At 49.8% G+C, this 21,004-nt stretch overlaps 1 protein-coding gene across 4 annotated transcripts in view; it reads right to left on the bottom strand.

The window, feature by feature from the left end:
• The window catches only part of ARHGEF2 (Rho/Rac guanine nucleotide exchange factor 2), a 40,589-nt gene extending 29,934 nt beyond the window's left edge, over positions 1-10,655 (bottom strand). For 2 of the 4 annotated variants that reach the window (XM_055324075.1, XM_055324073.1), the window contains exons 1-3: positions 10,516-10,655; positions 9,151-9,268; positions 77-194 (exon numbers count right to left, since the gene is read on the bottom strand). In XM_055324075.1, the coding sequence (XP_055180050.1) occupies positions 77-194; positions 9,151-9,268; positions 10,516-10,622 (343 nt within the window). In that variant the 5' untranslated portion in view covers positions 10,623-10,655. The remainder of the gene's footprint in view (positions 1-76; positions 195-9,150; positions 9,269-10,515) is intronic. The other 2 variants (XM_055324072.1, XM_055324074.1) reach the window with 1 other exon arrangement.
• Positions 10,656-21,004: the final 10,349 nt, after the last annotated feature.

The following is a 21,004-nucleotide window of genomic DNA, read 5'->3' as shown; positions in this document are numbered from 1 at the left end:
GACATGCAGACTCAACAGCTGGCTCTGAGGGGTAATGGTGAGACAGATGGGGTGCCTCTCCTCCACCCCTACTCACCAGCTGGATCAGAGCTGCCCAAGAGGCAATTGATGCCACTCATGGATACAGACTTGGAAAGCATGCCAGTGGCCGAGTGGTCCAAAGGGTCAGCAGATGGATGACAGCAACTCCGACCCTAGAATCATGTCAAGAATCCTCACACAAAGTCAGGCCTCATCCCTCTCCTGTTCCCACTCTCCATGCTCCCACTTTTCCGCAGGGGGTCTGTCTTCAAGTCCTCAGGTCTCCAGCCCTCTGCACTACCCACATCCTCAACATTCCACCTGAATCACTGGCAAATCATTTCTGCCAGCTCTCAGCACTCTGCTGCAGTCCAAGCCCAATGCAGAAAATATCTTAGAAAAAATGTAACCCTGAAGAGTTTCCAGGCATGACAAACTCAAACTATGGAAGCCAGTCAGGTAATAGAAAGGAAATGATAGACCTGGACAGTCTGGGTTTAAGACAAAAGGGAGCAGGAATATTCATGAGCCACACAACCAACCATTAGGAAAGAAAGATTTTTCTCAAGCCTACATGAAGCGTTACAAAAACTGGTCACATATCAGGCCATAAGGCATATTTTAACACATTTCAAATCATCCATATCAGAGAGATCACAGGAAACAAGCCCTGAAAGTGATGAAATCCCTTTCGTATGGACCCCCCACACCACTGGGTTATTTAGGTATCTTGTGTTATTGTCGAGTCTCCACAATATTGTATGCTGCAATTGTAATGGTACTACCTCCTCCAAGTCGCTCCGAATCATATATGGAGGATTCTCTTCTAACTTATTTGTGTGGGGTGAAAGATAGATTTTTAAATCACATAATAAACTCGCAAATACACTTAATTAGAGCTTTGGGCACGCTAATGGTTACATGCATGTGAAGTGATTTCTGCCTCATTTAGGTGTTGGTGGCCTGAGTTGGGGGCTCAGTCTGGGGCGTAGTTAAGTAGAGAGGTAGTGCTTGTTTTGCGTGTGTGGGCGGGGGTGGGGTTGTGGCACCACTGGGGTGGCCGGGGTGTATGATGTAAAGTTTGGTTTATATGTATTTGCCGGAGTTATTTTTTTTGGACACATCGAGTTATGGGGTTGTGGACGGCAAATGCCGTTGTACGTGTTAGTGGGGCAAGGTGGTGGGGTTGAGGAGGGTCGGTGGGTTAATCAGGAGGCTGCGTTGGTGGGGGTGTCGGCTCGGGGTAAGCATCAGTGGGTGCTGTGAGGTTTTCTGAATTGTAGGCTGCCGAGTAGGTCTTTTCTGGGGACTGGGGGTATGGTTCTGGGCCTGTGCTGTTGGGGGGGGGTGTGGCTGGCGGGGGTTAGAGGTGTGGTATGTATTTGTGGAGTAGACCGTCGAGAGTGAGCCACAATTGCACCACAAGCCTAGGGGGGGTGAGAGAGAGACTGAGTGAAGAGTAAGTGTGATACATGAGAGGACAGAGGAGAAGAAAGCAGTCCCTCCCCCGCTGAATATTGAGTGGCCTGAAGACGGAGCCTGAGTTCCCAGGACCAAGGTACGTTCTGGTCATCCGAGGAACTGCTTTGTTCTGTTGGGATACTACTGTGGAACATAAAGGTGGTGCAAGGGGGAGGTGTGGGGTTTATTAGGGGGGGAGGGGGTTTATTTTAATCGCGAGTAGTGTGTGTGTTTGGGGGGGGGTTATTGCGCTGGGCGTATGGTTGTGGTCTGAGGGGCGGGGCAACCTGCTTGCGGTAAAGGGGGGGTGATGAAGGAAGGGGGCAAGATATGGGATGTTGAACTGGAATGGTGATGTGGTGTGGAACATTTCTAGATGGCGCAGGGTAGTTGCAGGAGGCAGCCAGAGGCAAGTGGGAGAAGGCACGCCCGAGGAAAGTGGGAGGATTTGTGATACATGGATTTTTATGGGTTGTGTTAAGTTTGTTTTGCGGGGTTTTTTTTTTGGATTGTAGGGAGACGGTTTATTTTATATTAGGTCGGATGTGTAAGAATGTACGGAGTTCTTTAGTCTATTTGGTTAGAGTTTGGTTTGTGTGGGGACGGGGGCTAACATGGGTGGGCGCTTGCTGGGGTGCTGGGGTAGCAGGGTCACGCTGGGCGTGGTGGGCTATGCCACTGGGGGGGGGGGGTAATGATCGTGATGTAGTGTTTAAGATTTTATTTTATTAGGGTGGGTGAGTAATTCTTGTAGGGATATATGTCTTGAGGTTAGATACTGTAGTATCAAAAGTTTTGTTTGTGAGACATGGCCCACACCAACCAAAGTGGTATTTCCGGGGTTAACCCCCCCTCCCCCCTTCCCCCCTACCCCTCCCCCCCCCCCCACGCCCCCCCCCCCCCTACTTTTAGGCCATTAAAATGCTTACATTGAAAAATTTTAAAAGCTGAAAATTAATGAACTATGCCAACTTGAAAAAATTATAAAGAGAACAACAGAACAATGTCCAAGAAAACAGAAGGAAGGATACAATAAGGATGAAAGCAGAAATCAGGGCACCTGAGTTGGTGGAGGATGTGACTCATGATCTCGGGGTGGTGAGTTTGAGCCCCGTATTGGGCAGAGAGATTACTTTAAAAAATGTTTTTAATTAGGGGATCCCTGGGTGGCTCAGAGGTTTAGCACCTGCCTTTGGCCTGGGGAGTGATCCTGGAGTCCTGGGATCGAGTCCCACATCAGGTTCCCTGCATGGAGCCTGCTTCTCCCTCTGCCTGTGTCTCTGCCTCTCTCTCTCTCCTCTCTCTCTCTCTCTCTCTGTCTCTCATGAATAAATAAATAAAATCTTTAAAAATTTTTTAAAAATTAAAAAGGCAGAAATCAATGGAAGTAGTAAACATAAAATAGGATCAATAAAACTAAAAATTGTAGACATCACTCCGGTAAGAATGGCAGACAGATGGAAGGCACAAATTGAGGAAGAGTGTGAGGCAGACCTAGTGATTGGAAAGGCAGAAGACTGCCCACAACTTTATGATAGCAATTTTGAAAAAGCAAACAAAACAGACAAATTCCTTACAAAAATGTGTGTATCTATATCTATATAACTTACCAAAACTGAATCTAGAAGAAATAGAAAGCCTAAATGGTCCTACTAAAGAAATGGAATTGGGACGCCTGGGTGACTCAGAGGTTGAGTGTTTGCCTTCAGCACAGGTGTGATCCTGGAATTTCGGGATCCAGTCCCACATCGGGCTCCCTGTGAGGAGTCTGCTTCTCCCTCTGCCTATGTCTCTGCCTTCTCTATGTGTCTCTCATGAGCAAATAAATTTTTAAAATAATAAAAATTTTCAAAAGAAATGGAATTGGTAATTTATATTTTTCTTTTTTTTAAAGATTTGATTTATTTATTCATTCATTAGAGACACACAGAGAGAGGCAGAGACATAGGCAGAGGGAGAAACAGGCTGGGAGCCCAATGTGGGACTTGATTCCGGAACCCTGGGATCATGCCCTGAGTTGAAGGCAGATGCTCAACCGCTGAACCACCCAGGCAGCCCGGTAGTTAATTTTTCTATAAACAAAACAAGGACGCCTGGGTGGCTCAGTGGTTGGGTGAGTCTGTCTTCGGCTCAGGGCATAATCCTGGAGTGCTGGGATCAAATCCCACATCGGGCTCCCTGTGTAGAGCCTGTTTTTCCCTCTGCCTATGTTTCTGCCTCTCTCTGTGTCTCTCATGAATAAATAAATAAAAAAAACTTTAAAATAAAACAAAACAAAACTCACCAGGCCAAAAACATTTTACAGATATCTCAAGGACTAGAGAACAGAAATCTTATGTAAACTCTTCAAAGAATAGAAATGAAAACTCTCTAACTCTCCCTATAATGTGAGTATAACCTTGATTCTTAAACTGCACACAGACAGTGTGACCAAGATTTGGGGACAATTTCTCTTATTAACTTAAGTACAGAAATCACTAGCAAACCAAAGTAGATTTTCAATGTCTACAAAGCATTTGCTGCTGCCTCCACCAAGGAAGTATCCATCCACTCCTTGAACCTGGGCTGGCCGGTGACTCTACTAGATGAATAGAATGTGGTGGAAGAAAAAAAAAAAAAGAATGTTGTGGAAGGGGCTTAGATGATTTTTGAGCTTTAACCTCAAGAAACCTTAAAGGTTGGGGCACCTGGGTGGCTCAGTCGGTTAGGCATCTGCATTTGGCTCAGGTGGTGATCTCAGGGTCCTGGGATCCAGCTCCACATCAAGCTCCCCTCTCAGCAGGGAGCCTGTTTCTCCCTCTCCCTCTGCCCCTCTCCCTGCTTGTTCTTTCTCTTTCTCTCTCTCTAAAAATAAATAAGCTCTGGGAAAAAAAGAAAAGAAAAGAAACCCTGAAGCTTGCACTCTTGTCCACTTTCACTGCTATTTCCATGTGAACAAGTCTAAACCAACCTCTGGAGAGGCCATGTGAATGACAACCAAGGTATCGCAACTTTCAGCCTGACAAATGGCAGATGTGAATATGGCCAGCCTTGGCCACCAGCCATATGCAAGCCACCAGCCACCTGCAGCCATGTGAGTCCAGGTGAAGTAAGCAGAATACTCAGCTGAGGTCAACCCAAATTATTCACCCACAGAATAGTGAGAGGGGGAAAAAAGTCATTTTAAGCCATTAAGTTTGGGGTTGATTTGTTATGCGCTGTATAAAAAGGATAATCTGGGGGATCCCTGGGTGGCTCAGCAATTTGGCACCTGCCTTTGGCCCAGGGCATGATCCTGGAGACCCAGGATCGAGTCCCACATCGGGCTCCCTGCATGGAGCCTGCTTCTCCCTCTGCCTGTGTCTCTGCCTCTCCCTCCCTCTGTGTATCTCATGAATAAATAAATAAAATCTTTAAATAAAAAAAAGATAATCTGTCATGACAAAGTTGGATTCATTTTAAAAATAAAAGGGTGACATATGAGAAAAGTCCTTACAGTTAATTTACCTCAGTAATATATTAAAGGAGAAAAACATATAACCATCTCCATAAAAGCAGAAAAGCATAGAATAAAATTCAATACCACTTACTGTAAATTCAATTCACTTACTGTAAAGTGAAAGCCTTAGGAATCAAAGAAATCTTCCTTAACCTGATAAAAAAAGTGTCCTTTATAAACGTACAGCCAAAAATCAATATCAATAAGATGTACTTCCTCTGAAGTCAAAGACAAGGATACTATACTCATGAAAAGAAGCATTAAAATAAACTGCACTGGTGCTATTTCATTAAAAAAAAAAGACAAGGATACCCGTAATCATATTTCTGCCCAACACTGCAGTAGGATACCAGCCAGCAGAGAGGGCAAGAAAAAGAAAGAAAAGGAATAAATCTTGGAACAAAAGAAACAAAGCACATTTAAAGATGACATAATTGTCTACTCAGGAAAAAAAAATCACAGATAAATTTTTATAACAGAAAACAAGAGAGAGCTTAGCAAGATAAGTGAGTATAAGACAATTATACAAGGTCTAATTTATTCCATTCTGTAAACGAAAAAAGTTTGGAAATGTAATTTAAAAATAAGAAAGCAAAAAAAAAAGCATTCATAATAGCAACAAAAACTGTAAGTTACCTAGAAATAAATATAATAAAAATTGACAAGACCTGTATGAAGAAAACTCATGCTTTGATAAAAGACATAGTTTTCTTTAGAATACCTAACTAAATAGAGACGTATATTATTTTTCATGGGTAAGAAGATTTAATATTAAAAAGATGTCAGGGGCACCTGGGTGGCTCAGTGGTTGAGCATCTGTCTTCGGCTCAGGCAGTTGATCCCAGGGTCCTGGATCGAGTCCCACATGGAGCTCCCTGCAAGGAGCCTACTTCTCCCTCCTCCTATGTCTCTGCCTCTCTCTGTGTGTCTCTCATGAACAAATAAATAAAATCTTTTTTAAAAAATGTTAATTTGTCCTAAATTAATCTTTGAACTCAGTATAATCTCAATAAAAATGCAACAGGAGGGGATCCCTGGGTGGCGCAGCGGTTTAGCGCCTGCCTTTGGCCCAGGGTGTGATCCTGGAGACCCGGGATCGAATCCCACGTCGGGCTCCCAGTGCATGGAGCCTGCTTCTCCCTCTGCCTATGTCTCTGCCTCTCTCTCTCTCTGTGTGACTATCATAAATAAATAAAAATTTAAAAAAAAAATGCAACAGGAGGGGCACCTGGGTGGCTCAGTCAGTTAAGCAACTGCCTTTGGCTCAGGTTATGATCCCAGGGTCTTGGGATTGTGTCCCACATCAGACTTCCTGCTCAGAGGGAGTTTGCTTCTGTCTGTGCCTTTCCCCTGGCTTGTGCTCATTCTGTCTCTCTCTCTCCCTCTCTCTCTCCCTCTCAAAAATAAATAAAATATTTAAAAGTTTTTTAGGACACCCCATGTGGCTCAGCGGTTTAGCGCCACCTTCGGTCCAGGGTGTGATCCTGGAGTCCTAGGATGGAGTCCCGCGTCCGGCTCCCTGCATGGAGCCTGTTTCTCCCTCTGCCTGTCTCTCTCTCTCTCTCTCTCTCTCTCTCTCTCTGTGACTATCAAAAAATAAATGAAAAAAATAAAAAAATTAAAAAAAAGCAGGGAGCCTGCTTCTCCCTCTGCCTCTCTGTGTGTCTATGAATAAATAAATAAAATCTTTAAAAAAAAGTTTTTAAAAAGAAATATAAAATAAAATTCACATGGAGATGCATAAGACCTAGAATAGATAATATGGTCGTAAAAGAAAATAACAAAATGGAGGATTTACACTACCACATGTTTAAGATTAACAATAAAAGCTGCATTAATTAAGACAATGTGATACTAACATAGGGATAGTCAGATAATGGAAAAAAGATCAGGGCCCAGTAAGAGACTTACACAGATACAGTCACTTGATTTCAACAAAGACACCATGGCAATTTGATGGGAAAGAAAGGTTTTTTAATGAAGCAACTGTATCTTTATATATAGGGGGGGCAAACACAAAACCTTGATTTCTACCACACTCAAGAATCTAGATAAATCATACAGCTAAATGTGAAAGCTAAGTCTATAAAGCTTCTAGATGAAAACACTAGAGAAAAATCTTCACATTCTTGGGATAAGCAGGATTTCTTTTTTTTTTTTTTTTAGTCTTTTATTATTTATTTATTTATTTATTTATTATTTTTGTTTACATTTGTTTTTATTTAAGTTCGATTTGCCAACATATGGGATAAGCAGGATTTCTTAAAAAGGACCCAAAGCACTAACCATTAAAAATTTAATAAATTGGGGATCAGGTGGGGAAAAATAAGTTGATATATTGGCAAAAAAATGTGATAAAATTGATTTTATCTAAATGAAAACTTAGGCTTATTAAAATACACTATTAAAGTAAAAATGCAAGTCAGAGACTGGAGGAAATATTGACAATACTTATATCTGACAAAGGACACAAATCCAGAATATATAAAGACCTCTTGGGGCACCTGGGAGGCTCAGTTAAAGTCCTTAGGGCTCCAACTCTTGATCTCAGCTCAGGTCATGATCTGAAGGTTGTGGGATCCAACCCCACCCAGGGCACCGAGCTCAGCAGGGAGTCTGCTGCTCTCTCTCTATCCCTCTCCTCCCCACCCTGCCCCCTGCTTGTGCATGCACATGCATTCATACTCTCTCAAATCAATCAATCAATCAATCAATCAATCTGGGACACCTGGGTGGCTCAGTGGTTGAGTATCTGCCTTTGGCTTAGGGAGTAATCCTGGGGCCCCAGGATCAAGTCCTGTATCAGACTCTTTGCATGGAGCCTGCTTCTCCTCCTTCTATCTCTCTGTCTCTCTCTTTGTGTCTCTCATGAATAAATAAATAAAATCTTTAAAATAAATAAATAAATAAATAAATAAATAATTCTTTTTTTTTTTAATAAAGAACTCTTACAAATCAATAAGAAAAAGAGAAGCTGTTAAAAAGTGGGCAAAAGGTTGGGGTGCCTGGCCAGCTTAGTCAGAGGTGTTGAGACTCTTGGTCTCAGCAGTGGTTTGAGCCCCATATTGGGTACAGAGCTTAATTAGAAATAAAATCTTTCGGGGGCAGCCCCGGTGGCCCAGGGATTTAGTGCCGCCTTCGGCCTGGGGTGTGATCCTGGAGACCCGGAATCGAGTCCCATGTCCGGCTCCCTGCATGGAGCCTGCTTCTCTGTCTGCCTGTGTCTCTGCCTCTCTCCCTCTCTGTGTCTGTCATGAATAAATAAATAAAACCTTAAAAAAAAAAGAAATAAAATCTTTTAGGACGACCTGGTGGCTCAGTGGTTGAACATCTGCCTTTGGCTCAGGTCATGATCCTGGGGTCCTGGATTGTACTGCTTTGGGCTCCCTGCAAGGAGCCTGCTTCTCCCTCTACCTATGTCTCTGCCTCTTTCTCTATGTCTCTCATGAATAAATAAATAAAATCTTTGGGGAAAAAAAAGAAAATCTTTTTAAAAACTGAACAAAGGCTTGAACAGATATTTCACAAAGGAAGATATGTACATGGCCAATAAGAATATGAATAAATGGGGTGCCTAGGTGGCTCAGTCTGTTAAGCAACTGAGTTTTTTTTTAAAAATATCGAGCAGGCCCAGGGGGGCCTCCAGAGGCCTTGTGTATCCTCAGGGGTCTCTAGGTCCTGGCTTGGGATCCCCCAGATGTGCTCCCTTAGGCCAGAAGCCTGGGCAGACTCTATACCCTTTCTCACCTGATAATTCTATGATTATATCCTTAGAAATCCACTGTTTTTCAGGGCACCAGATGCCTCATTTCATCCCATATATCATAAGTTCAGTTCCAATGTTGAGAAATGTGGGGTCCACAGAAAGAAGTGGATGTCACAGTGAGGGGAGCAGAGGCCTTTTCACATCAGCGCAGAGCTCAGACACAGAAAGATGGGGACAGAGAATCGAAAGAGGCAGAGGCGGGACACCAAGAGCAGGGGACAGGGCACAGAGACCAGGGAGGCAGACAGAGAAGTGCAGACAGTAGACATGGCTTCAGCCAGATGGAGTCAGAAGGATGCTTGGGCACAGACAGAGCCACAGCTGGCAGGACGGAAGAGGCACAGAGTAGTGGCGGAACAGGCAAGGGGGCAGGGGTGGGTGGGTGAGAGGAAGGCGCTGGCCTCCTTGGGGACTCTTGTCATACCCCGCAGGAAGGCTGGCCACCTTGGCACTGCAATCCCAGAAAAGCGTCCAGCTCCTCTTGGCTCTGCGATGAGGGGGCCTCCTGGCAGCCCATACATCCCGAAGCCTGCGGTTCGCTCCTGAAACACACATCACCACCACTTGCCCTCTGTACCTAGGGGCTAGTGCCAGGCACCAGAGAGGAACACCGCTCAGCCCAGCCCTTCCTGTCGGCATAGATGTGGCCCAGACCCATACTGCCCGCCAGCAGGGCTGCACTGTGGCAAAGCTGCGGGCAAGGGTGGCCCCTGCTGGCCACGGGACAGAACTATCCTCCAGAAGGAAGCCAGACTTGGCAGAGGCCAAGGGCAAGGGCAAGCTGGAAACTCACTCCTTGCCTGGTTTCTGATGCCCAGCTTTGCCCTCCTCAGCCCTGGACTCCAAGGGGCAGAGTTAGTGCCTGGCGGTGAACGGTGACCCCTTAAAGACCCTGAGATACAGCTGGCACTACATGAGGGGCACCCATGGCATCTCTGCCTTCAGCTGGCTGCTCTTGGAAAGGTTCCATGACCCCGGTGGGCAAGGCTTCCACCTGAGCTGCCACCCAGGTCAGTTCAGGGACACGGCACAGAGTCCTCCCCTTCCGCCCAGCTCAGCCAGCTGTGCCAGGAGTGACTCACCTGAGCTAAGGGAACCTGTCCGTGGGACCGCAGCCAGAGCAGAGAGTCAGTGCCCTTCCGTGGCTGGTGGGCCCTCTCAATGACCACCCACACTGAGCTCTCCACATTGACCCCCAGATCTTCTCTTTCTGACTTCCTCTGTCTTTGGGGAAGTGGTCAGGGGTTTTCCAGAAGAGGAGGAGAGCTGGGCCCTGTCTTCTGCCAATCAGATGCACAGGCCTGTGAGCAAGAGTCACTACTCCTCTACTGCAAGGGCTCTACTGTGATGTCCAAAACATCCCAGGGCTGTGTCAGCCTGGAATCAGCAATGCTCCCCCCTACCCCGGGGGCACTTCTCAGGAACCTCCCAGTTGTCTGTGCCTAGCTTTCCTCTGCTGTAAAGTGAGGAGTTTGGGCCACATAATACCTGCGTCCCTTCCAGCTCTGATTCCTTTTATGGTTCTATGAAACCCAGAGTGGGCGGTGGAGGCGATATCTCCCCAACCCCGTACCTTCCCCACCAGCCCCTGAGACCAGGTGGAGAGGAGCCAGGACCACAGGAAGAGCTGCACTTTTAAAGGCAGGTCATCCTCAACAAGAACCCCAGAGACACGGGGTCTGGAATGTCCAGGGAGTGCCCAGGTGTCCTCAGCTCCAGGCGTGCCTTCCCAATCACCTTCTCCTAGGTCTAGGTCTAGACAGGAGGCAGGAGGTCCCCTGGGGGTTACCTGCTCAGTGGATCCCGGAGCTCCCTGCCTGGCCCCCAACTGTGTCTCTTGAAGGGGTTGTGGTTGTGGGCGTGGGCACGGAAGGCCCCCGATCTTCGGAGGGGCATGGGATGAAAGCCATTCCCCTCCTCCTCCGTATTTCCCTCCTCCTCTTCTTCCTCCAGCTGCTCTCCAGACTCAACCACAGACAGACAGCGGCGAGTGTGGCCTTGGGGCACCAGGTCTCCACCAGCAAGGAACACCTCTGGGATGTCTCCGTTCATGGGAGGCACACACAGGCCAGTCTGTGTCAAGAAGACAGAGATTGAGTGAGAGAAGTTCTAGAATCCTGGAACCTGGAACTGAGGAGTGTCATAGCCGGCTCTCCCTTTACAGAGGCACAGCACTGGACAGCGGCTGGCTCCAGGACACATGAGCGTCTAGATGCCAACTTCTCTGACCTGCAGTCTAGTGTTCTCTCTGGAGCATGATGACATCCTCATTCACTCATTACCCTTCTAGTTCCTGGGCACCGCTACGGCAGAGAACCTAGCCAAGCAGAGAGAGAGATACCATTCCTGTCCTCAAGGAATTCACAGTGATGTGTGTGCGTGCGTGTGTGCATGTGCACATACACAGAGACCAAAGCCCACATCACAAATTACTAAGTGGCCAGAGTGGCTTGTGCCACAAGAGAAGATGCAACAGAAGGCTTTGTGCATCCAAGGATGATGAGCCATTCGGAGAGCTCAGTGAGACAATGGAAGGAAGGCAGCAGCCTGAGAGCCTAGAGGGTGAGAGGTAGGATCTGGCCAAGCAGGGCAGGAAGAGCCTGGGCAGACTGAGGAACAGGAGGAAGGCTCACAAGAAAGTGTTCTGGTTTCTTCCTTCCAAGGCTGGTCATGTGGGAAGTGACAGAGCGAAAAGTCCTCTCTCCAGGGAGCAGAGAGAAGGCATTGCTAGCAGCCACATCAAAATCTCTTCTCCCGTGCCTCCCCACATCACCCCAGGGGTTGTTCTTGTCACCCAGCACTCCTGGTGGCCCCCGCGGCCTGTCTCGGTGTGTCTCGGAGTTAAGAACCTTCAGGAACTCTCAGAGTTGAAGTGATAAGCCCCACTCCAGAGAGAAGTACCAAATACCTGAGTATAGAAGTGCTTGAGGCGGGCTGGGGCCTCTCCTCTATCATGGCAGGTGTCCGTGCTGCTCACTCCTGGCCCCGTCTCTGGTGGCCTTCTGCAAATGAGGCTCCCCTTCTTCCTGGTCCCGGGGCACCCCCAGCTCCTGAGCTGTTGGCAGGGCCTAGAGGGCCCAGGAACCACTGAGCCAGAGCCTTCCACCTCCTCCCAGGCTTTCTGCCTTCCCCAGGTCCTGTATTGTTGGAAAGTTGATCCTTCAAGCCACTTTTCCCACTGTCACCGCCACCTGTCCACTGCTGAGAGGTGCTGCACCATCCCTGTCTGCCACAGGGAAGGAAGTGGCTGAGCAGATGGCCCCTGCGGCCCCACTATGGCTCTGAAGACAGACCAGGAGAGGCCTGGGAAATCAGTCCATGCTCCCCACACCTGGAGGCCACGTAGAGGGCCCCTCAGCTGACCACCAGGACAGGTGCCCTCTGTGTGTCTGTCTGTGACAAGGCCTTGTGCCATCTGATGTGCTCAGGGGAAATGGGAGCTCCTTGGGGAGCAAGCAGTTTGGAGGGCCAGAGCCCAGACCTCCATCCAGTGGTCCCCAAAGCTGATACTCAGGGGCAGGGAGGGTGGAGTATTGTGAGAGCCTGGGGTGGAAGCCAGAGGAGGAACCGGGGTGCTCACCAGGAAAAGAAGAACAGAGGCTGGAAACAGGACAGAGACCTCACGGAAGTGGCAAACGCACTGGAGTTAGCCAACCCCAGCTTCTGCCTGCTGTTCCTGCCCAGTGGGGTCCGTGGGGCTGGATTGAGTGAGCTTAGTGAGATGCATGGACTAAAGCCTTGCCCTCTCCATCCCCAGGGATATTGCCGGCTGGAGAGGGTACTTGCTGCCCTGGCCTGCTGGGCACATATCTCTGATCCTGAAATCTTGCCCTTCTTCCTCTAGCTCAAACCAGCTGGAACCTGGCCTCTTCTGGGGACCCACCTTTTCCCAGCACTCATGTTGTTAATTCCTGGCCTCCGCCCTCTGTGCAAATGGAACCTGTGCGGCTCCTTCTGCCTCATATCTTCATGCCATTTCTCTCCATATGTCCTGTTCTCTAAACTCCACCCGTCCCATCCACGCTGAAATATCAATAATTTCTATTCTGTCCTTCAAAGAGATGAAGTGTAGCAAAGCTGCCTCAACCCCTCCCAGAGACATTCCTTGTCCACTTTCTGAAATGCAAGCTGGCTTCATGGTTGTGTTCTCTCCCTGACCTCTCTTCCACCAGCTCCCACCAGGGCCCACCTGTCTCCCCCAACCTCCTGAGCTTAGGAGATGGTGCAGGGCAGCAGCCAGGGCTGGCTCTCACACAATGGCTTTATTTAGCCCCCAGATGAGATCCCATCATGTCACATCACTGCTTCCACAGAGCAGAGATCAGAGATTCTGAAATAGGCCTGGGGTCAGATGCTCGAGAGGAAGGCATGAGAGGAAAGCAAGGAGTCTTCTTATCTCTGGATTGAATGGCTTCCCTACCAGCATCTCCTGCCCCTGATCCAATCAGTGGATGGTTGGGCACGCCAGAGTGCTGGGGTCAGAGCACACAGTACTTTAACAGAGAGAGAGGAGGGGCAGGGGAGAGACCTCCGTTATTCAAAATCCTGAGGCGTAATTTCCTCATGGTGCTATTGGGGCTCCAAAACCCATTGGGCTGGTTAGCTCTGCCACCTTCGTGAGCCACATGACCTGGGAAACTTGCTCAGCGCTTTCGAGCTTCAGAACCATCTGTACAATGGGAACGATACTGACCCTGCAAGTTGAGAGGCTTGATGATACTGTGTACAGAATGTGACTGACGTGGTGCTGAGTGTGTGCTGGGGACATCAGAAAGGCTGGTCTCATGGTTTTCATTTAGAGGCTGGGAATGGAGAATCAGAGAGCTAGGGACTGAAAGGCCCGGGGAGAAAGCAGAAATCGGCATCAAAAGATAGCCATCCCGCAGCTCTCTCTCAGAAAAAGGACAGCATGTTGTGGGCTGATGGTAATGCAGCTATGATGGGGACTCCTGGCCATGAACAACTGCTGATGGGAAGACCTGGAGCCACCCACATCCAACACATCCAACGAGAAGGGCCAGGGACCCCCACCAATCAGCTCCTGATGGAGGGAGGGCTGCTCTGGTAAAGAGGTGGTGGCCCGCAGACTAGAGGACTGTGGGCCAAACCCATCCTGCGATCTTTTTTTTTTTTTAATGGCTGGGGAAAGAATCAAAGATAGAACACTACTTTGTGATACATAAAAATTACATGAAATTCAAATTTCAGTGTTCATAAATAAAGGTTGTTTTGGAACACAGCCATGCTCATTCACTTACATATGGTCTGTGGCTGTTTCTGCATTACGACAGCAAAGTTGTAGCTGCGACAGAGACCATATGGCCCACAAAGCCTAAAATATTTATTATCTGGGTCTTTACAGAAAAAGTTTGCAGACTCCTGATTTAAAGCAACTGGGTCTCAAAATCTCAGGAAGTACGAAGAAGAGACCACAGATGTTGAGGCTCAGTGCACACAAAGCAGGTGTTGGGCCACAGGCTGGAGACAGAGGCTTTGAGGTCCCCAATGTCCATTTCCTCCAGCATCTGGAGCCTGCAGGAGAGTGGGATCTTCACAGCCATCCCCATTTTACACATGAAGGAACAGCACAGAGAGGTTCCCTAACTTGCTCAAGGTCACAGGGCCGGAGGAGGAGCCAAGTCCTCAAAGCACCTGTGTCACCCTACAGAGTAGGAGCTCTTTCCTCACCCAGAAAACAAGCTCCTGAAGACAGTACACGGCTAGCTTTGAAAGAAATGGTGCAACAGTGTTCTTCACCATCACTCCCATACCTGTCCCTCCACCAACACAGCCAAAGAAAGGAAGCAATTAGATGGGGGTCCCAGGGAAATTAAGTTTGTCCTTTTACTCCCTCTGCTGTCTTGGAAACCTGAGTGAGGTGCTGGGGCAGGTGGGGCTCTGCCAATGTGGGCTGTCAGCGAGCCCTGGGGTAGGAACCACTCCCTGCAACCACCCCAGCTGCCCTGCTAGGCACAGCGACTGCCTGGGGGCTTCCTGGGGCTAGGCCTGGGGCCCTACATCTCCTAAAGGGGGACAACCAGAGGAAGATCCCCAAAGAGCCGGATAATAAAGAATGGGAAGGAAGGGAGAGCCAGATACCCTGATCCGCTGCCTTCTCCCAGCCCTGGGGGGAACAGGACACAGAAAACCCTTTGATGGTTCAAAATTTAACCTGCTTGCTCCTTCCCCCTGGAGAGTAAACTATTAATCCACTAGAGTCCTGCAGGCAGGGCTAGAGCTGGGCTTCTAGCCTCAGATCAAGAAAGCCCTAGTAAGCACAGTTACTTCCCGCCCTACTCCCCAGACACCCCGTTCCATGGTAGGTTCCCAACACCCCCGCCCCCCTGACTCAGCTGTAGTGGCTCTGTCTCTCAGTGTGAGGCACAGGAGATTTCGCTGTGGGCAGGACAGGGGGGTCCTGAAACTCCCTCCCCTCCTCTGATCTGCTTGTCAATTGCCATAGACTAGCAGCCCAATTCCAAAAGTCGAAAGGCCAAAAAAACAAAAAAAGTCAAAAGGCCAAAGGCATAAGCAGAGGGCTAGTGTTCATTCAGCAGGCGTTGCTTGGGCACCTACCAGGTGTCGGGCATGGAGAAGAGGACCCAGGAGGGTCTATGCCAGGCACTGTCCCTTAGTGGCACAGGGGTAAGTACAGACAAAAGCCACCTATCTGTCCACGTCAGCTTCCAGGTTGGCATTTTTTTTTTAATTAAAAAAAAAATTTTAAGATTTTGTTTGAGAGAGAGGGAGCGCTAGCACATGAGCTGGGGGAGGGGCAGAGGGAGAAGCGGACTCTGCTGAGCCGGGGTGGGTGGGTGGGGACTGGGCTCCAGGCTCCATCTCAGGACCCCGGAGATCATGACCTGAGCCAAAATCAGCCGCGAAACCAACTGACCCCCCCAGGTACCCCCCAGGTTGACTTCTGAGAAGGACCTACCTGCTTGCAGGACTCACAGGACAGAGTTACTGATTTTATTGCTAGTACTTAATTCCGGAAGTGCAAAGCCCAGGAGCCCAGCGTCCCTCTAAGGCAAGCACACCTCCCTGTACTTAAGACAGCAGTTAGGCATCTATCTCAAACACCCGCCCTAAGTCACTCCCTCCTCTTGGATATGCCAGGCTCACAAATCAGTCAGGAATTGTGCTGCTTTGGGCTTCGAAGTGTGACCACTTTTTAAAATTGGTTTGCCCCGCCCTCTTCCTTCCCACTGGGCCTGTAAACTCATCCTACCAGGGTCTCATCTGACTGCAGATGTGGGGCAGGGCCTCAGTCCTCTTCCTTCTCCGGCCCATTGGCTCCTTGGCATGCATTCAGGATATTGTGCCAGAAGGGTGGGGCGAGAGAGGGTCTGAGGTTCAGAGGGACACACCTGAGAAGACTTTGGCCACTGCGTCCCAGAGAATTAACCTATCAGATCTCAGGGGACAGCTACGGTGGCAGGTGGAGTGGGGAACCCCTCAGTTGCGGGGTGGGGTGACCTAGAATCTGGGCTTCCCTAGCTCTCAGGTGTGAGTCGGCAGCCCCTTAACCCTCACAGTTAATGCCCAAGGATAAAGGGAACCACATCAGACCCAGGAGGGAGAGGACCCTGGATGAATGAGGATCTCGAGGCTCTAAACTGGCGGCAGAGCCAGACTGCCTCCCATACCTCCTAAGAAAAAGAGATGAAACAACATCGTAATGGACTTTGGTATCACATGGACTTGTGTCTGTACCCCCAGGGCCACGGTTTACGTCTTCATTGTCTGGGGTTATTTAACTTCTCCAAACCTCATTTTTTTTTTTTAAGATTTTATTTATTTATTCATGAGAGACACAGACTGAGAGAGAGGCAGAGACACAGGCAGAGGAGAAGCAGGCTCCATGCAGGGAGCCCGATGTGGGACTCAATCCTGGGACTCCAGGATCACACCCTGCGCCGAAGGCAGGCACTAAACCACTGAGCCACCCAGGGATCCCCAAACCTCATTTTTAACACAGGGATGACCATATATCAACCCCACAAAATTATAAGGATGAAAAATGCACATAGAGGGTTTAGCATCACTTGTCACACAAGTAGTGTTATCTCTTGGCTGTGCTTGTGATTTGCTGTTTACACACTTGCACCCCCCCACACACACACAACAGTCTCTAATTAAAAGTGGGAGCTGAGGGATGCCTGGATGGCTCAGTGGTTGAGTTCCTGCCTTTGGCTCAGGGTGTGATCCCCAAGTCCCAGGATCCAGTCCCACATCGGGCTCCCTGCATGGAGCCTGCTTCTCCCTCTGCCCGTGTCTCTCTGCCTCTCTCTCGTGAATAAATAAATAAAATCTTTTTTAAAAATGGGAGCTGGGGCAGCCCGGGTGACTCAGCGGTTTAGCGCCACCTTCAGCCCAGAGCCTAATCCTGTAGATTCAGGATCGAGTCCCATGTGGGGCTCCCTGCATGGAGCCTGCCTCTCCCTCTGCCTGTGTCTCTGCCTCTCTCTCTCTCTCTCTCTCTCTCTCTCTTTCTGTGTCTCTCATGAATGAATAAATAAAATCTTAAAAAAAATAAAAAAATAAAAAATGGGAGCTGAATGCAGTAGGCTAGTGGAGAAGCTACAAATTGCTCTGCCACTTCCTGGGTGTTGAAGGGTTCTTTTTTTTTTTTAAAAAAAAAGATTTTATTTATTTATTAGACACAGAGAGACAGAGACAGAGAGAAAGAGAGACAGAGACACAGGCAGAGAAAGAAGCAGGCTCCATGCAGGGAGCCCGACGTGGGTCTCGATCCCTGGTCTCCAGGATCACGCCCTGGGCTGAAGGCGGTGCTAAACCGCTGAGCCACCCGGGCTGCCCCCCTTTTTTTTTTTTTTAAGATTTTATTTATTTATTCATAGAGACACAGAGAGAGAGAGAAGCAGAGACACAGGCAGAGGGAGAAGCAGGCTCCATGCAGAGAGCCCGACGTGGGACTCGATCCCAGGTCTCCAGGATCACGCCCTGGGCTGAAGGAGGTGCTAAACCGCTGCACCACCGGGGCTGCCCTTGTTGAAGGGTTCTTGAGGAACTCTGCTTCCAGGGGTATCCCCGTTCTTGGGGTGAGGACCCAGGGAAAGTGAAGAGGGAAACTCACCGGATCTGGGAGATATCCCCGTGGGGGCCCTGCTCCTGCTCCCACTGGCAGCTCCAGTACAGGGAATAGTCTTCTTCAGGGAGCCCCTCTCAGAACCCAGTCCAGCACCTCAGTGGGGGCACCTCTGTCAGTCCTTTTTAGGTTACTGCTCATGATCCAGAAGTTTGCATAGGAGACGGGGGGCACTTCTTCCAGTCCAGACCAGCTGCCTCCTCAACTGCTCCAGCCCTTCCCTGCCCTGCCCTACTTCAAACACCCCAAGGATGGTGCTGGTGCTGTGCCCAGGCCTTTAACCCCTTGGATGCCATGGCAGGTGTCAAGGATCCCTGGTCCTCCTGTCCTCAGCACTGCCTGAACAAAGGGCAGGCACTGGCCTTAGGCCCATGTGAAAACAGGTACAAGAGGCCAAGATAGGGTCACCCTGAGACCCTGCAGACACCTGATACCCCAGGGAACCTCTACCCTCCCTCCAGTGGGACAGAGTGAGCTGAGGGGAGAAGGAGAGCATCCTGGGAAGGCCCAAAGCTGGAAACCTACTCAACAGCAGGGTCCTCCTGGGACCCCAGGAAGGAGGGAAGAACTTTGCCTGTTCTCGAATTTGTCTGCAAAATTGCTGTTGGTCCCTTTAAGGGGCAGATTACAGGGTAGGGGCGATTAACTGGGCAGCATCAATTACCTGGAAGATGGGCTTGGGCGCAGCCCCCCCAACCCCTTCCTCATCACAGCTTCTGGGGGGCTGAGTCCCCTCTCTGCTTCCCCGCTTCCCTGGCTGGCAGAGGACATCCTGACCTAGGGGCCCTCCTGGCCTCCTCCTGTGGCCTGGTGGCCAAGGACACATCACCATCTGCGAGCCGGGGCCTCAGAGCCACCTGGCAGCCTCTCTCCTAGTCCGCCCAGTGCGAACCTTGGAGGGGATAGGTGCCCACAGCAGGACACAGACATTTGGCGTGCAGCCTTGTCAGGAAAGGTCAGCTGCCCCTCGTTGTCATGGGACCTGGGCGAGCCCTGCTGTCTCTGTGTTTCCTGGGCTAGGAAACCAGAGGATGGAGTTCAATGATCCATAGTGGATCCCTTCTCTAGGTGACAGGAGGGCAGTTGCTGCCCCACATGGAACCTGTGTCCTTCCTGCTGGCTGGCCCCCAGACCACAAGAGTGATGGTGGCTATTCCTGGCCTTGTAGGAACTCAGGGGGACACCACCTCATTTTACTGGTGTGGAGGCCTCGGAGATCCTCTAAACCTGGTAGCATTCAGATGAGGACACGGGCTCAAGGCAGGTGTGATTTACTGGCTGTCACAGCGTAAATCCCAGAGGACCCAGGGCGGCTGCCTGGCTCCCAGGGGATCAGGGCTTGAGGCTTCCCATCCGGCCAGCTTCTTGAGAATTCCTAGACCCGCTCCCCATGGACTTTCTTCAGCCAGAGTCCCAAGGCCTAGTATATAAAGTGGGTGGAAATCTGGGCACCTGGCTCCTCCAGGCACCAGGGAAGGGTGTGGATGCATGAGCCGGTGCCAGCTAGACATCTGTACGTCGTGGGAGGATAGAGGGCTGGTTTCCAGGGGGTGTAGGGCATCTGGACCACAGTGATAGCTAAGTCACTAATTGTACTGCCTTTTTGGGAGGAGGCTCTTTGTTTGGTACCCAATCTTCAGGAAAGGTATGGGACCAGCACTTCTCTCCATCTCCCTCACAGACCTGCAGGCAGTCTCCAGGTCGGGACCTCCCCAGGATGGTCTCCATTAGGGTGGAAGAGCGCTGTCTGCTGCTCACTTCCCATGAAATCTCTTCGAGAAGCTCAGAGGGCTCAATCACAAAGCCAGCTATCCCAGCTGAGCCTGTCTATAGGTTTCACTGGCTCTTATATTCTCCAATACTCCATGACTTACGGGAGGCTCACATTCCACCCAGACTCCAGGGAACCTGATCTCTCCAGATGAAGTGTCTGGCTCTGGCCTTTGTTCAAGGTGCCTGTGACACCAACTGCCTTCACAATGCTTCTCTTGTCACCTGCATCAGACCTGGGTTCCCCCAGCTGCCTCCTCCACACTGAGTGCCAGGACAAACACTGCGGAGCTCTATGGAAGGAGGGCCCCAGCTTTTGGGAAAGGAGTACCTCCTCGAGTTCAGACTAGGAAGAAATCTCCCGGGGCACCTTCCAGAATTAGCAATTTATCCCATCTTCTACCCAGAACCCCTCACACTGCAGGTGAACTCCTCATTGTTTCCAGTAGAGACTACAGACTACTCGGACATATAGTTCCCTCTTCCAAAGACTGACATTCCAGCCCCAGATGATGCCTATCCAACCAGCCCCCTGCTCCTTCTCCATGGAGCTTCTGACCTACTGCTTTCGCCACTCTCCTGAGGTCCCAGGTCTCCCCCAGAACACAACGAACGAGCACAAATGTATGGTCCTCGTCCTCTGACCTGACCAGTCCTGGGGGGTCCGAGCCGCAGCCCCTGAAGCAGGGAGGTGAGCTGGTGGAGGGCTACTCCATTTGGAGCCTCCCGATGTCTCCACGTCCTTTTCATCCTTCCTGGGGCAGCCTCAGGCACTCAGGCGTGCTGTGCCCAGGAAAGGTTAAACTGGTTGGGCAGTCTCTCCCCTTCTCACCGCCCCCCCCAACCCCAAACAGCATCTAAACTGGGCAACTTGGTGGCAGGAACAAAGCCGGTGTTTGTTGGGTTTCCCTCCTGCCTGGGAGGCTGTTCTCGGACCACGGCATTCCTGGCCTGGACAGAGTCAGCTCAGAGTGGCTTCTCCTGCTGCTGCAGCAACAATCACTCCTCTCCACAGGCCATGCCCAGGGCACAGCTCAGAGTGCTGCAGGTGCTCCCACATTAAAATGAATTTAAGTCAAGAAAAGCTAGTTCCTGGGATCCCTGGGTGGCTCAGGGGTTGAGCGTCTGCCTTTGGCTTAAGGGCATGATCCTGGAGTCCTGGGATCCAGTCCCACATCAGGCTCCTTGCATGGAGCCTGCTTCTCCCTCTGCCTAGGTCTCTGCCTCTCTGTGTGTGTGTGTCTCTCATGAATAAATAAATAAAAATTAAAAAAAAAAAAAAAGCTACTTCTTGAGATGCCCAGGTGGTTCAGCTGGTGGATCCTGCAACTCTTGATCTCAGGGTCATGAGTTCAAGCCTGCACACTGGATGTAGAGATTAAATAATTAAAAAAAA

This window comes from Nyctereutes procyonoides, unplaced genomic scaffold (genome assembly GCF_905146905.1).
Source record: "Nyctereutes procyonoides isolate TBG_1078 unplaced genomic scaffold, NYPRO_anot_genome, whole genome shotgun sequence".
Taxonomy (NCBI): Eukaryota; Metazoa; Chordata; class Mammalia; order Carnivora; family Canidae; genus Nyctereutes; species Nyctereutes procyonoides.
Note: the sequence above shows the minus strand (reverse complement) of the source record. Positions and strands in the feature narration are given on the sequence as shown.